The 14,944-nt window shown below is 48.3% G+C and overlaps 1 protein-coding gene across 1 annotated transcript in view; it reads right to left on the reverse strand.

The window, feature by feature from the left end:
* Window positions 1-14,944, reverse strand: part of CCKBR (cholecystokinin B receptor) — a 318,163-nt gene that overhangs the window by 13,423 nt on the left and 289,796 nt on the right. The window contains exon 4 of the mRNA XM_086933722.1: window positions 4,979-5,106. Within this exon, the coding sequence (XP_086789848.1) occupies window positions 4,979-5,106 (128 nt within the window). The remainder of the gene's footprint in view (window positions 1-4,978; window positions 5,107-14,944) is intronic.

A 14,944-nucleotide genomic window follows, 5' to 3' on the forward strand; every position in this document is an offset into this window, starting at 1 on the left:
ACAGATTGTGTGCCTTCGACCACCAAAGAAGGGCTTGCTTCATCTTGGATGTTACTTTGATGCGATCGTCGAACGATCCGTCTACTTGCCTCCACTGTCAAAGTAATTCCTCCTGCAGTGGCCTCGTTCTGAGTCTCGCCATAGGGATGAGGCTGATTGTAGACGAGCACATCCCCAGAAGGGAAGCAAATGTTCGAACCGAAAGTGACCTTTTTACAAATATTTGTTTTGCCAGCTTTAACAGTTTGTTTTGCCGTTCCTGAGTCAAGAACGCTTTGCACTGGCATGTGTCTAACACTGCTTCTAGAAAGGGCAACTCCTGACGAGGTTGAAGCTGAGATTTGCTGGAATTGAGGGTGAGTCCCAGATTTGAGAAAAGGGAGAGGGAACTCTTGACCGCCTCCATCGCGGATTTTCTTGATGGTCCTTTTAGTAGCCAGTCGTCGAGGTATGGGAAAATTTGTATTCCCTGTGACCTCAGCATGGCTGCCACAAGAGCCAAACATTTGGTGAATAGTCTTGGCGCCGATTTCAGGCCGAATGGAAGCACTTTGAATTGAAAGTGGAAGCCAGCCACTCTAAATCTTAGGTATTTATGATGTTTTGGGTGAATAGGAATGTGGAAGTAGGCATCTTCCAGATCCAGAGAAGCCATAAAGTCCCCTTTGTTGAGACAATGCAGAATGTCCGTTAGCGTTACCATACGAAAACTCTGCTTCTTCAGATATTTGTTGAGTTTGCGCAGATCTAATATTGGACGCCACTCTCCTGAATTTTTTTCTAAGAGGAAGAAGCGAGAATAAAATCCTTTCCCTTTCTGAGAGGCAGGAACACGTTCTATCGCATTCTTGCGTAGCATCTTTAAGGCCTCTTTGAATAGTAAGTGAAGACGAGGGGGGGGGGACACCCCTGGGCGGCGCTGTTGGTGGTTTCTGTAAAAACTCCAGAGTGTGTCCATTCCTGACAAGATCCAGGACCCACTGATCCGAAGTTATTTTCCACCATTGTTGGGAAAAAGCAGAAATTTTGGCGCCCACAGGAAGGGGAGGATAAATGACTGGCGTCCGGCAAAGCTCATTGAGGCTTGTTGGAATCACGCCCGTGATTGTTTGAGCGCCGTTTCCCTCCCTGACGAGAGAAACTACCAGAGGCAGGTTGTCTGTAGGATGACTGATAGTACAGTTGTTTGTACTTGGACTGGTACTGTCGATTTTGCTGGTTGGAATAGTTCCCTCTGGAAGAATAACCACGGCCTCTCGCTCCTCTAAAGGACCCCCTCTTGTATTGTAGGGTACCTTGAGATTTGGCAGTGTCCGTATCCGTTTTAATCGCCAGTAAAGCGTCATCGATGTGTTTTCAAAAAGTGAATCCCCATCGTACGCCATGTCCAAGATCTTCATTTGGACCTCAGGTCTGAAGGTGGTAGCCTTAAGCCAACCTGGGCGCCGAAGGACTGCTGCTCCCGCCAATTGCCTAAAGTTGGTGTTGGAAATATCAAGGGCACAATCAATGATTTCCGATGCCGCCCTTTCACCCTCAAGTACGATTCTGCGTACCTCCTGTTGACGATCCTCAGGGATCAGATCAAGGAACTCAAACAGATCTGACCACATCTGTCTATCATAACGGGCCAGACTTGCTAGTGAATTAGCTGCCTTAATGGAGGCCGCTGCGTTAGCAGAGAACTTTTTCCCAATTGGATCCAGTCTCCTGCCCTCCTTGTCAGGTGGTGTCGAAATAGGAGTGGCAGGGTTCTTGGACCTCTGTTGTGCTGCCTGAGATATGACAGAGTCCGGTCGAGGGTGTCCAACTAAGGAAGATGGAGTATCAGGAGGAGCTCAATACTTTTTGTCAATTCTTGGAAGGACTGCCGGAATGGAAGCAGGTGTTTTCATGATGTTGAGGCCCTCCTTACATATGTAATCGATAATAGGTATAGCTCTGGTGACTGTGATACCCCTCTTCAAAGTCATGCAAAAAGCAGTCAGACTGCTCAACAGTGACAGACAATTCAAATCTACTAGCAGCACGGTGCATAAGATTGTGAAATCCGCCAATATCCTCAGGCGGAGAATCTGACGGGCGTGGAACAGGCGGAGAAGGCATGGGAATGACATAATCATCCCACGGATCCGTAGGTGTATGATCCGGCAACTCGCCCTCTTCCCTGTTCTCATTATCATCCTGAGAAGAGGTATCGGTGTCAGCTTGGGATGCAGGGTCAGCGTCCTGCTTTGGTGACAATGAAGCTTGCGGTGAAGGAGGACTTGGTATGTCAACTTGAACAGGCTGCACAGAAGGTGTAACTGGAGCTGGAGGAAATATCTGGCGATAGTCTGCCAGCATAGCTTGTAAATCTTGGATCAAAGTAGGTGGGAGATGACTTGTGTCCTCTGAACGAGAGGGTCTGGTTTGGGGCGAATGGTATGGCATTGACAAGTCTTCATTCGCATAATGCTCCTGGTCATAGTCCTCATCATCCTCCTGATATTTGATGTTCAATTGTGAAGGGTGACGGGCAACCCCAAAAGGTCCCTTATCCTCTTCGCCACTATCCGATTCTACGTCCATATAGGTCTCCAAAAGATGTGATGGAACGAGTGGAAAAATGTGAGAGTAGTCTCTCTGATAAGTTTTCATTTGAAAATGAGTATATTGCATCCTCTTTGGAGGTGTGTTGTGCATAAGATGAGCTGATGTCAAAGCTCTCATATAATTCCTTGACGACGAACCTGTCGACATTGGAATTGCAGATGACATTTCCGTAGCCGGACCTGCCGTTGACGGTATGGATGTTGCCGTCAACGAGGCCGTCAATGGTGTCTTCGTCGACGAGGCCGTCGATGGTGTCTTTGTCGACGAATCCTTCGTCGACGAGGCCGTCGATGGTGTCTTCGTCGACGAGTCCAATGTTGACGAGGCCGTCAATGGTGTCTTCGTCGACGAGTCCTTTGTCGACGAGGCCGTCGATGGTGACTTCGTCGACGAGCCCTTTGTCGATGAGGCCGTAGATGGTGTCTTTGTCGACGAGACCTTCGTAGACAAGGTCGTTGATGACTTCGTCGATGGAACTGCCGTCGACGGGCCTGTAGATTTCGTCGACGGAGCCTTAGTCGACATAGCTGAAGAGATCACCCGTTGACGACAGGACAGTCGACGATGATTTCAACGTCAAAATTTTAGCAGACACCACAGGAGAAGTAATAGCCGAAGTGGTGGTCGTAACAGAAGAAATTGAAGAGGTAGAAGTAGTAGTACTCACAGGGGACGGTCCTGAAGGAAGTGATGCACCCTTTGAGGGTTCTGAGACTCTTTGGGAGGATTTAAGTTTTTTCTTCCTCTCAGGAGAAGAGCTCTCTCTAGATCTGGCTCTCTTGCTGGAGGTAGAGGCCTTGTTCTCATCATCTGTGGAAGATGATTTTAACCACAAAAGAACCCTTGCCTCTCTATCCCTGATGGTTTTTGAAGGGAAGGTACGGCAAATTCTACAATCCTTCACAACATGTGAGGGGTGCAGACAATAAATGCAGTCAGAGTGCTGGTCGTCCACATGGACCCTCTTCTTAAAGCAGGTTCCACAAACCTTGAAAAGAGCCTTCTTTTCAGACATTTTGAAGAGAAAAAGACAAAAACTGAGTAGGTACTCAGGGAGACTCCCTTACGCACGAAGTGCGGTGAAAATCTGAGGAGAACTGCCTGGGCTGGGAAGGTTCTAGAGGGTGAGGACAGCTGATTGGCTGAGGCTACTATTTGAGGTCTTTTTACATAATGAGGTAGATAGGCTGCTAAGTTTTGGGCCTAGCTAGGCCTTCAGGCTTTCCAGCCTACTACAAGAAAGTTTACTTTTACATACTTTTACATGCCTTTGTAAATTGGCCCTGAAACGCCCCAAGCATTATTGGTACAAATCCCAGGAGGGCCAAGTCCTTTCAATTTACTCCCAACTGAATATGAATATTTATATTTTAGTACTACTGTAAATCACAAAGGCATGTAAGAATATGTCAAATAATACTACAGAAGTGACCTCGGGTACTGGTGGGTGGAAGAAGAGGTAGGACATAGTTGCAACAAAAGAACCCAGAAAATGTAAGACAAAATGAGGGAGAAGAAACGGGCCGATACAATAGCAAATAATCAATGTCTAGTAGTCAATTTATCATATAAGATTTCTCCAGATTAGAAATTGATGTTTTAAATAAGGGATTGGGCTTTGTTCCAGGAAAAAGAAATGAGATTTATTGTAGTTCAAGGGTACAATTGTTAGGTTTTGCTCGCAATTTAAAATGAAAGATTATGCTATTCACTAGAAGCGGGGAGGGCATTATGATGAAAAAGTGAATTCCACACTTAGTGATTTGGTAGGGAAATAAAATTAAACTCAGCAGCTCATTTTGATTCAAATTAGGACTATATTGTACTTCAATTATTTTTGCATATCTTGTGGGAATTTTTGCACCCAAAATAATGACATTGAAGCATTTTATATAAAAGATATATAGTTCTTAATTTTAACTGTTGTGAAATTAAAGACGTTTTAATATATGTGTTTTGAACGATGGATTTTGGCTGGGTGTTGAGGAGGGTTGCGATTAAATATTTTTTTTTTGTTTCTTTATTACACATGTTTGAGTGACTTACCGTGATGCGACACCGAGCTCAGGATTTGTTGTTTTTTATACACTTTGTCCATGATGTATCTCCCCCCAATGTGTGAGTAGGGCTGGTGATGACAAGTCACTAATTAGTCGAGTTGGGTTGTCAGAATGACCAATATACACAATGTATGAAATTTCCTCATACGTATTGATTGTGGAAATCTTAAAAACCTGCTGGGATTTTACTACCATGTTGGTTAACTAGCCCAGTTCTATGTGTGAGTGTTGAAGAGAGGCAAATGCAGCAGTCCCTTCATCCTGTGCTCCTGCCCACTTATCTCTCAATACTAACATATCTGCTATTGTGATAAAATACTGACCTTTGGCCTCTTTCTTCATGTCCATCTCAAACTGGATCCCTCGGTAGAGCTCGCGGGAGATGAGTCCATAGGCAATAATCATCACCACTCCAGGAATGAAGAAGAGGATGGTGAGAAGGAACACATACCTGTGTGCAGAAAGACAAACAACAGTGACACGGTGACCACCACAGACATACGAGTGAGAGAATCCAGTGACACAACCAATTATTTCATTGGAAAGTTCTAAGTGGGGCATGTATTACTGACACACCTCAATCAATGAGAAAATAAAATACAATTAGAACAAATGATCACTGGATTCCTTCTGATTTTCAAATTCCTTAAAACAAGTCACTGCTGATTTTGTGCCCTTCTTATATATGTTTGAAGGATCAGAATCCATTCAACATATATTCATTAAATTTTCAGCGTCATGAATTCATAGGAAGGATACAGATAATTGTTTTAATTTAACAATAGAAGATCTAATCAAGGAGTGCACTTTGTCCCAAGTACAATAAAAATGACTGGTGCCCCAAATTCTCTTGCATGTATCTACACGTGTATTCTTTCCCTAGCATTCATTCATTACACCTACATGTTTAACATCTTTTTGGGTCTCTTGTGTTGTACAGAGTGAGCATTCTTGTGTTTCGGTTCTCAAAATGGAGTCTTCATCAGGACATAAAGAATGAGAAAGAGGAAGCACACATGGAGTTTTCAGACCTTGATTCTGTGTCTAATGTTAGTAAAGCTTGTCACCTTGTATTGTCAGTGGATCAGAAACAAGGTGCAAAATTACACTGAAAGTTAATGGCACGTTCATTTTACCTAACATGACTACTCCGCATTGCAAAATTTGAGCCCAACCGAGGCGCCTGGTCTGTTTCATTACTTGAGGTTACATCAAGCATTCAGCTTCCCTGATAAATCAGATGTCAGCATTAGCTGGCATGAGGCATACTTAAAAAAAAAACATAATATTTGTCTATGTGTTGGCTATCTAACAGGTTTCAACTAAGCTCAGCTGGAGCACTAACATTCGATGATGTATTTTTTTTTTTATTTAGCTCAGCAACATATAAAAAATGAAACTATTCTCACAGACCACATGTTGTAGTAGCTGTCCATTTCTCTGTATCTTTCCACAAACCAATGTGGGTTCACTCCGCTTAGCAACCAACCAAATTCATGTCCAACCTCAATCCAACATAGCTTGCGATGCAAGTGAGCTGGGTACAGATGACCCTAATATCACATCTCACAGTGAAACGTCTGGGGATTATGAAACACTTATAAGGTTTGAGAAAACATATGATGCAACGAAAAAAAAGGGCACCAGCCGAAATACAGTCAAACATGTCTACTATTCCTTGACAATAATGAAAGAAATTATTAAAGATGGGAAAAAGTTAACAAGTCTTTAATGACAAAATTAATTCAATTCAGCATCATATCAAATCTAGTACCTAAGCATTCGATGAATACCCCAAAGGCACTGAGCACATACCCAAATGGCCAAGTTCCAAACAGTTGCACTGTGTGGAGGGTCTAAATAACCCTGCTTTGCAGTCGGAGATGTAGACTAGGCATGGCCGTAAGGAGAGAACGTGTGCCTTGCATCTAGGGGAATAGATAGGAGAGCCTTGCGTCATGTTTGCACTACTCAAAGTGGTACTTGTGTGAAAAAAAGGCTCTGTGTCTAAATTATGTAGTCACGCAAAGCTACCTTGTGTGACTTTTAGTGGCCTCATAAATATTGAGTAAGGTAACGCATCGCAAATTGCTGCGTTGCCTTACTCTGAGCAAGGGAGGCGTTCATGGGGTGTTTTGGTGTGTGTTCCCACACAACACCCAGGATTTTTGACGCATTCCAAGAGTTTCAAGGACTTGTAAGCCCGGAAATGTATCAAAATCTTACGCCTCCCTAAGTGAGGCGTAACAAGCAGAAATATCTCTTTCGCCTTGTTTTTTTCCTCTTTCAATGTGTGATGCATTCTGCAGCACACATAGAAAGGAAGCCCCTCCATGGATTGTTTCAATGCAGGAAAGTGTTTCTTCCTACACACAAATAATCCTGCAGACAACGCAGGCATCCTTGGAAGGGTGCCTACGTGGGCGCTCGGCTGCAGGAAAGGGTGCCAGTACAGGGGGAAGGGACAGAGATGAGCCTTATTGGATAAATGCAGTGCATTCCTGCCCTTTACATGTGACACAGGGCAATGCCGCAAGGGCCTTGATGCGCTGCCATATGACAAATCCCCGTGCATGAGGGCCTTAGTGTGCTATGAATCTATATTTAATGTGATCATGGTGCAAGGACAGGTGACTCCATCACATCTACGACTGACCCCTCTTCATCTCTGGGCCAGGGTGCAGTGGCATTTAATCGCACTTGGGGCAGAGAATCAAAGTCTATTAGTCCTAGTGAACCCTCATTACTGTTCCATTTTCCACCAAAAGCGCTTCGAAGCTTCTCCCGGGGTTTGAACTGCTCTATATTTGTGCTATTACAAGCCAAGGCGTAAGTGAGCCACACTCTCTAAAGCAAGTAGTAGGATGCAATGGGGCGGGAGTTTCAAAGGAAGGCATGATTGATGTTGCTTCTGAGGCACAGCAGCCCTGGGGAGGGGGGGGGGTCAGGAGGTGCGAGCGTGGGGGCTCCGGCGCATTGATGCAAGTGGAAATGCAAGGAGCCTCCAGCCGCCGCCCTGCGTAGCACGTGCACCTGCCTCTTTAGCTGGAGTGCACTCTCCATGCTGCTTGGATTCACCGAGATAACGAGGCGGGGAGGGGGTGTGGGGGCTGGTAGGAGCCCTGCGTCCCTCCTCTTTCCCCTTCACTGGTCTTTGAGCAGATGCTGCTCTCAGGAAGCACCGAGCTGTGCCCGCCCGGCTCTGGGGAGACACGTCTGCCTGTCAGGGAAGGGAAGGAGGCCCCCAGGCGGAGGGAGCAGGTACCTGCCGTCACTCACAGCAGGAGGCAGGCTGTCCTCCAGGGACAGTCTGCAGCACAGCAGTCCGTCACTTGTCACTACTGATGTGAGCGGCCCTCCCCAGCACAGCGGGCCTCTCAGAGTCTTAGCCTGAAGGGGCCACTGGGGCTGAACCCCTGATACTCGTCCGTATGACTGATCCCCCATCTAGACTAGGAGCTGTCTTTCTTGACAGCCCACTCTGCGGGGTCGGTGCTGAGACGGACATACACGGCTCTGATGGTGCGACATGCGCGCTGTATCCCTGTGCCGAGGATCACACATTTCTCCGGCAAAGCGCCTCGTTCCGAAGCTACCGCTATAAGACACCCTCTGTGTGGTGTACGTCATTTCCGGGCCGCAGCACCTGTGCCCAGCCATGACAGACAGGGGCGGATTGGCAAGGCGGGCATTCGGGAATGGGCCGAAGGGCCGGTGCCCCAGTGCCCTCTGTAGGCCGTTTTTTTTCTCCCCTGTCCCAGTCCACAGAGAGTGGACTAGGACAGGGGAGAAAAAAAAACGGCCCACAGAGAGCACGGAGACAGAGACTGAGAAAATGAAAGCAGCCTCGCTGTGCGGCCAGACAGCGATTGTCAGCTGTGGCCTCTCCTTCACCCCTACCCTGCCAAGCAATCAAGCTGAGGCTGGGCTGGGGAGGGGTGATTGTTTGCAATAATCGGCCTCCCTGGGGGCCAGGTGTTTCTCAGGCCTTTGAGCCATTTGCACCTCGGCCCCCTGGGGCCCACGCAGCCCTGAAACGGGGTTAGTCTTAACACCTCGCCCACAGCCCTTCACATTTAGGGCATAGTGGGGAGGAAGAATGGGTCTTGCTGTGGGGGCCTGGTGATGTTTGGAATTTTTTTGTTTTATTTATTTATTTATGCGATTTTATATAGCGCAGACTTTACCCGCAGGTGTCAGAGCGCTTCACACTAGGAACAGCAATAATACATGAGGAGAAAATTATAAGTGGACAAATTACAAAAGCAAACGCTAAGTTACATGAATCAAAAGTGACAATAGTGAGCAACCAAAATACAAGAGGAGCAAACAATACATTATAGGAGGAAAAAGAGATATATGTGCAGGTTACAAAAGCGTACAAAATACAAGTAGAGGTATAATACTGCAATTAATAGCAGACACTCCAGCACAAGAACAAACGTTACGTAGGCAATGGTGGCACTTGTGCAAGTATTTAAAGCAAACAAAAGTGAGAGGTAGCAAACAGTGTGTTACAAGAGAAAAGTGACTTGTGCAAGTTACAAAAGGGTACCATACACAGGTACAAGGGTAATACTACAGTAAATGGTAAATACTCAAACTGCCAGAACACACTGGGAAGGCACTTCCCATGCACCAGCTTCACCTCAGCCTCCCCCTGGCTACCTGGCTACCTTGGATGACCCAGAAAGCTGTGTTTTGTGCTCCCCTGCCAGGACATTTTCCCAAGGCCTGGAGGGTTGATTAATTTACTAATTGCAGGGGCCTTACCTCTGTTCATGTGTTCCTGAGCTGAAGGTCTGGGGAGGGCTGAGTAGGTTAGTAATAGCAGGGGCTTTGCTGCTTTTCAGGTGCTCCTGTGCTGGAGGGCTGGAATAATTTTGTGACAAAAAGGGGCCTTGCTATTTTTTTTAGTTGCTCAGCATGTAGGCCATTGTCACCTTGGCCCTGTGTTGTGTGCAAGAACAGTATCCTCCCACTTTCATTCCTTGTCTGTGCAAATGGTGTTTCATGAAAGGGCACGCCCCTTGAATGTGGGCCACGCCCCTTAAATGTGGGCCACGCCTCTTGAATGTGGGCCACTTTTTTCGTCAGTGCCCGGGCCGAATTGTGATCCCAATCCGACCCTGATGACAGACACTGGCCCGCAGCTCTGTCGATGCCCCTCGTTCGTGAAGCACCTCTCCGGCTGCAGGGCACACACTGGTATTCAAATACAGAGACTGACATATGATACGTGTGAGGATGCACCCCGTGCAAACGCCCCGCACCCCTCCTGTTCAAAACTGTGAAGAGGCCAATGCAATTAGAGTGAAATTGCCTTTTACGTAGTGAAAGGAAGACTCTCTCTCCCTTCTCGCTGCAGCTGGCAGCATCTCCACGCCCGTCCGTCCAGAGAGAGTGTAGAGTGATCATGCTGTTCGTGGCAGACAGACTGACAGGCCTGTGAGTGTTACTGGGAATGCGGTTTCTTGTTTCCTGTTTTAGCTAACCACGGTGAACGGTTATCTGGACAGTAAATATTCATATATTGAGACACCGGATGACACGCAGGTGCTTTGGAAGGAATATTTGACAGTGTAAAACCCTGTGTTCCCAAGAAGTGCCCTGTAAACCCTCTTGGGTGGCACTCCGATGCGTGGGTCTGTCAGCAGTGCATGTGTGTGGTCTGTAGCAGGCACAATCCCTTCCGAGTGTATGAACATACTAGAGGGGCATGACAGGCTCCTTGTGAACACAAGTAGCTTCTCTCGGATCTGGGCGTCCGCAAACCGCACATCCTGTGTCTGCCACAGATGCGCACTCAGGAGCTGGCTGGCGCCTCACACCCAGGCAGGTTTCTTAACAGCACCTGTCACCTCACAGGAAAGCACCAACACAACCACGGCACCCCGGTGCAGCTGCTGACACTCAGGCCCCTTTATTTACATCACCTGTCACATCACAGGAAAGCACTGACACAACCACAGCACTCTTGGGAGCTGCACACACTCACACTCAGACACCTTTATTTACAGCACCTGTCACCTCACAGGAAAGCACCAACACAACCACAGCACTCCTGGGAGCTGCTCACACTCAGGCCCCTTTATTTACATCACCTGTCACATCACAGGAAAGCACTGACACAACCACAGCACTCTTGGGAGCTGCACACACTCACACTCAGACACCTTTATTTACAGCACCTGTCGCCTCACAGGAAAGCACCAACACAACCACGGCACTCCTGGGAGCTGTTCACACTCACACTCAGGCCCCTTTATTTACAGCACCTGTCACATCACAGGAAAGCACTGACACAACCACAGCACTCTTGGGAGCTGCACACACTCACACTCAGACACCTTTATTTACAGCACCTGTCGCCTCACAGGAAAGCACCAACACAACCACAGCACTCCTGGGAGCTGCTGACACTCAGGCACCTTTATATACAGCACCTGTCACATCACAGGAAAGCACCAACACAACCACAGCACTCTTGGGAGCTGCTCACACTCAGGCACCTTTATTTACAGCACCTGTCACATCACAGGAAAGCACTGACACAACCACAGCACTCTTGGGAGCTGCACACACTCACACTTAGACACTTTTATTTACAGCACCTGTCGCCTCACAGGAAAGCACCAACACAACCACTGCACTCCTGGGAGCTGCTCACACTCAGGCACCTTTATTTACAGCACCTGTCACATCACAGGAAAGCACTGACACAACCACAGCACTCTTAGGAGCTGCACACACTCACAATCAGACACCTTTATTTACAGCACCTGTCGCCTCACAGGAAAGCGCCAACACAACCACAACACTCCTGGGAGCTGCTGACACTCAGACACCTTTATTTACAGCACCTGTCACATCACAGGAAAGCACCAACACAACCACAACACTCTTGGGAGCTGCACACACTCACACTCAGGCACCTTTATTTACAGCACCTGTCACATCACAGGAAAGCACCAACACAACCACAGCACTCTTGGGAGCTGCTCACACTCAGGCACCTTTATTTACAGCACCTGTCACATCACAGGAAAGCACTGACACAACCACAGCACTCTTGGGAGCTGCACACACTCACACTCAGACACCTTTATTTACAGCACCTGTCGACTCACAGGAAAGCACCAACACAACCACAGCACTCCTGGGAGCTGCTCACACTCAGGCACCTTTATTTACAGCACCTGTCACATCACAGGAAAGCACTGACACAGCCACAGCACTCTTGGGAGCTGCACACACTCACACTCAGACACCTTTATTTACAGCACCTGTCACCTCACAGGAAAGCACCAACACAACCACAGCACTCCTGGGAGCTGTTCACACTCAGGCACCTTTATTTACAGCACCTGTCACATCACAAGAAAGCACCAACACAACCACAGCACTCTTGGGAGCTGCACACACTCACACTCAGGCACCTTTATTTACAGCACCTGTCGCCTCACAGGAAAGCACCAACACAACCACAGCACTCCTGGGAGCTGCTCACACTCAGGCACCTTTATTTACAGCACCTGTCACATCACAGGAAAGCACTGACACAACCACAGCACCCTTGGGAGCTGCACACACTCACACTCAGGCACCTTTATTTACAGCACCTGTCACATCACAGGAAAGCACCAACACAACCACGGCACTCCTGGGAGCTGCTCACATTCACACTCAGGCACCTTTATTTACAGCACATGTCGCCTCACAGGAAAGCACCAACACAACCACGGCACTCCTGGGAGCTGCTCACACTCACACTCAGGCACCTTTATTTACAGCACTTGTCACCTCACAGGAAAGCACCAACACAACCACAGCACTCCTGGGAGCTGCTCACATTCACACTCAGGCACCTTTATTTACAGCACCTGTCGCCTCACCGGAAAGCACCAACACAACCACGGCACTCCTGGGAGCTGCTCACACTCAGGCACCTTTATTTACAGCACCTGTCACCTCACAGGAAAACACCAACACAACCACGGCACTCCTGGGAGCAGCTCACACTCAGGCACCTTTATTTACAGCACCTGTCACCTCACAGGAAAACACCAACACAACCACGGCACTCCTGGGAGCAGCTAACACTCGGGCACCTTTATTTACAGCACCTGTCACATCACAGGAAAGCACTGACACAACCTCAGCACTATTGGGAGCTGCACACACTCACACTCAGGCACCTTTATTTACAGCACCTGTCGCCTCACAGGAAAGCACCAACACAACCTCAGCACTCCTGGGAGCTGCTCACACTCAGGCACCTTTATTTACAGCACCTGTCGCCTCACAGGAAAGCACCAACACAACTACGGCACTCCTGGGAGCTGCTCACATTCACACTCAGGCACCTTTATTTACAGCACCTGACGCCTCACAGGAAAGCACCAACACAACCACGGCACTGCTGGGAGCTGCTCACATTCACACTCAGGCACCTTTATTTACAGCACCTGTCGCCTCACAGGAAAGCACCAACACGACCACGGCACTCCTGGGAGCTGCTCACACTCACATTCAGGCACCTTTATTTACAGCACCTGTCACATCACAGGAAAGCACCAACACAACCACGGCACTCCTGGGAGCTGCTCACATTCACACTCAGGCACCTTTATTTACAGCACCTGTCGCCTCACAGGAAAGCACCAACACAACCACGGCACTCTTATTTACAGCACCTGTCACCTCACAGGAAAGCACCAACACAACCACAGGACTCCTGGGAGCTGCTCACACTCAGGCACCTTTATTTACAGCACCTGTCGCATCACAGGAAAATACCGACACAACCATGGCACTCCTGGGAGCTGCTCACACTCTGGCACCTTTATTTGCAGCACCTGTCACCTCACAGGAAAGCAGCAACAGAACCACAGCACTCCTGGGAGCTGCTCACACTCAGGCACCTTTATTTACAGCACCTGTCGCCTCACAGGAAAGCCTCAACACAACCATGGCACTCCTGGGAGCTGCTCACACTCACACTCAGGCACCTTTATTTACAGCACCTATCGCATCACAGGAAAATACCGACACAACCACGGCACTCCTGGGAGCTGCTCACACTCAGGCACCTTTATTTACAGCACCTGTCGCATCAAAGGAAAATACCGACACAACCACAGCACTCCTGGGAGCTGCTCACTCACACTCAGGCACCTTTATTTACAGCACCTGTCGCCTCACAGGAAAGCACCAACACAACCACAGCACTCCTGGGAGCTGCTCACACTCAGGCACCTTTATTTACAGCACCTGTCACCGCACAGGAAAGCACCAACACAACCACGGCACTCCTGGGAGCTGCTCACATTCACACTCAGGCACCTTTATTTACAGCACCTGTCACCTCACAGGAAAGCACCAACACAACCACAGCACTCCTGGGAGCTGCTCACATTCACACTCAGGCACCTTTACTTACAGCATCTGTCACCTCACAGGAAAGCACCAACACAACCACAGCACTCCTGGGAGCTGCTCACACTCACACTCAGGCACCTTTATTTACAGCACCTGTCGCATCACAGGAAAATACTGACACAACCACGACATTCCTGGGAGCTGCTCACACTCGGGCACCTTTATTTACAGCACCTGTCGCATCACAGGAAAATACCGACACAACCACAGCACTCCTGGGAGCTGCTCACACTCAGGCACCTTTATTTACAGCACCTGTTGCATCAAAGGAAAATACAGACACAACCACAGCACTCCTGGAAGATGCTCACACTCACACTCAGGCACCTTTATTTACAGCACCTGTCGCCTCACAGGAAAACACCAACACAACCACAGCACTCCTGGGAGCTGCTCACACTCACACTCAGGCACCTTTATTTACAGCACCTGTCGCATCACAGGAAAATACCGACACAACCACAGCACTCCTGGGAGCTGCTTACATTCACACTCAGGCACCTTTATTTACAGCACCTGTCGCCTCACAGTAAAGCACCAACACAACCATGGCAGTCCTGGGAGCTGCTCACACTCAGGCACCTTTATTTACAGCACCTGTCGCTTCAAAGGAAAGCACCAACACAACCACAGCACTCCTGGGAGCTGCTCACATTCACACTCAGGCACCTTTACTTACAGCATCTGTCACCTCACAGGAAAGCACCAACACAACCACAGCAATCCTGGGAGCTGCTCACACTCACACTCAGGCACCTTTATTTACAGCACCTGTCGCATCACAGGAAAATACTGACACAACCACGACACTCCTGCGAGCTGCTCACACTCGGGCACCTTTATTTACA

The sequence above is a fragment of the Lissotriton vulgaris genome, chromosome 8 (genome assembly GCF_964263255.1).
Source record: "Lissotriton vulgaris chromosome 8, aLisVul1.2, whole genome shotgun sequence".
NCBI classification, from domain to species: Eukaryota; Metazoa; Chordata; class Amphibia; order Caudata; family Salamandridae; genus Lissotriton; species Lissotriton vulgaris.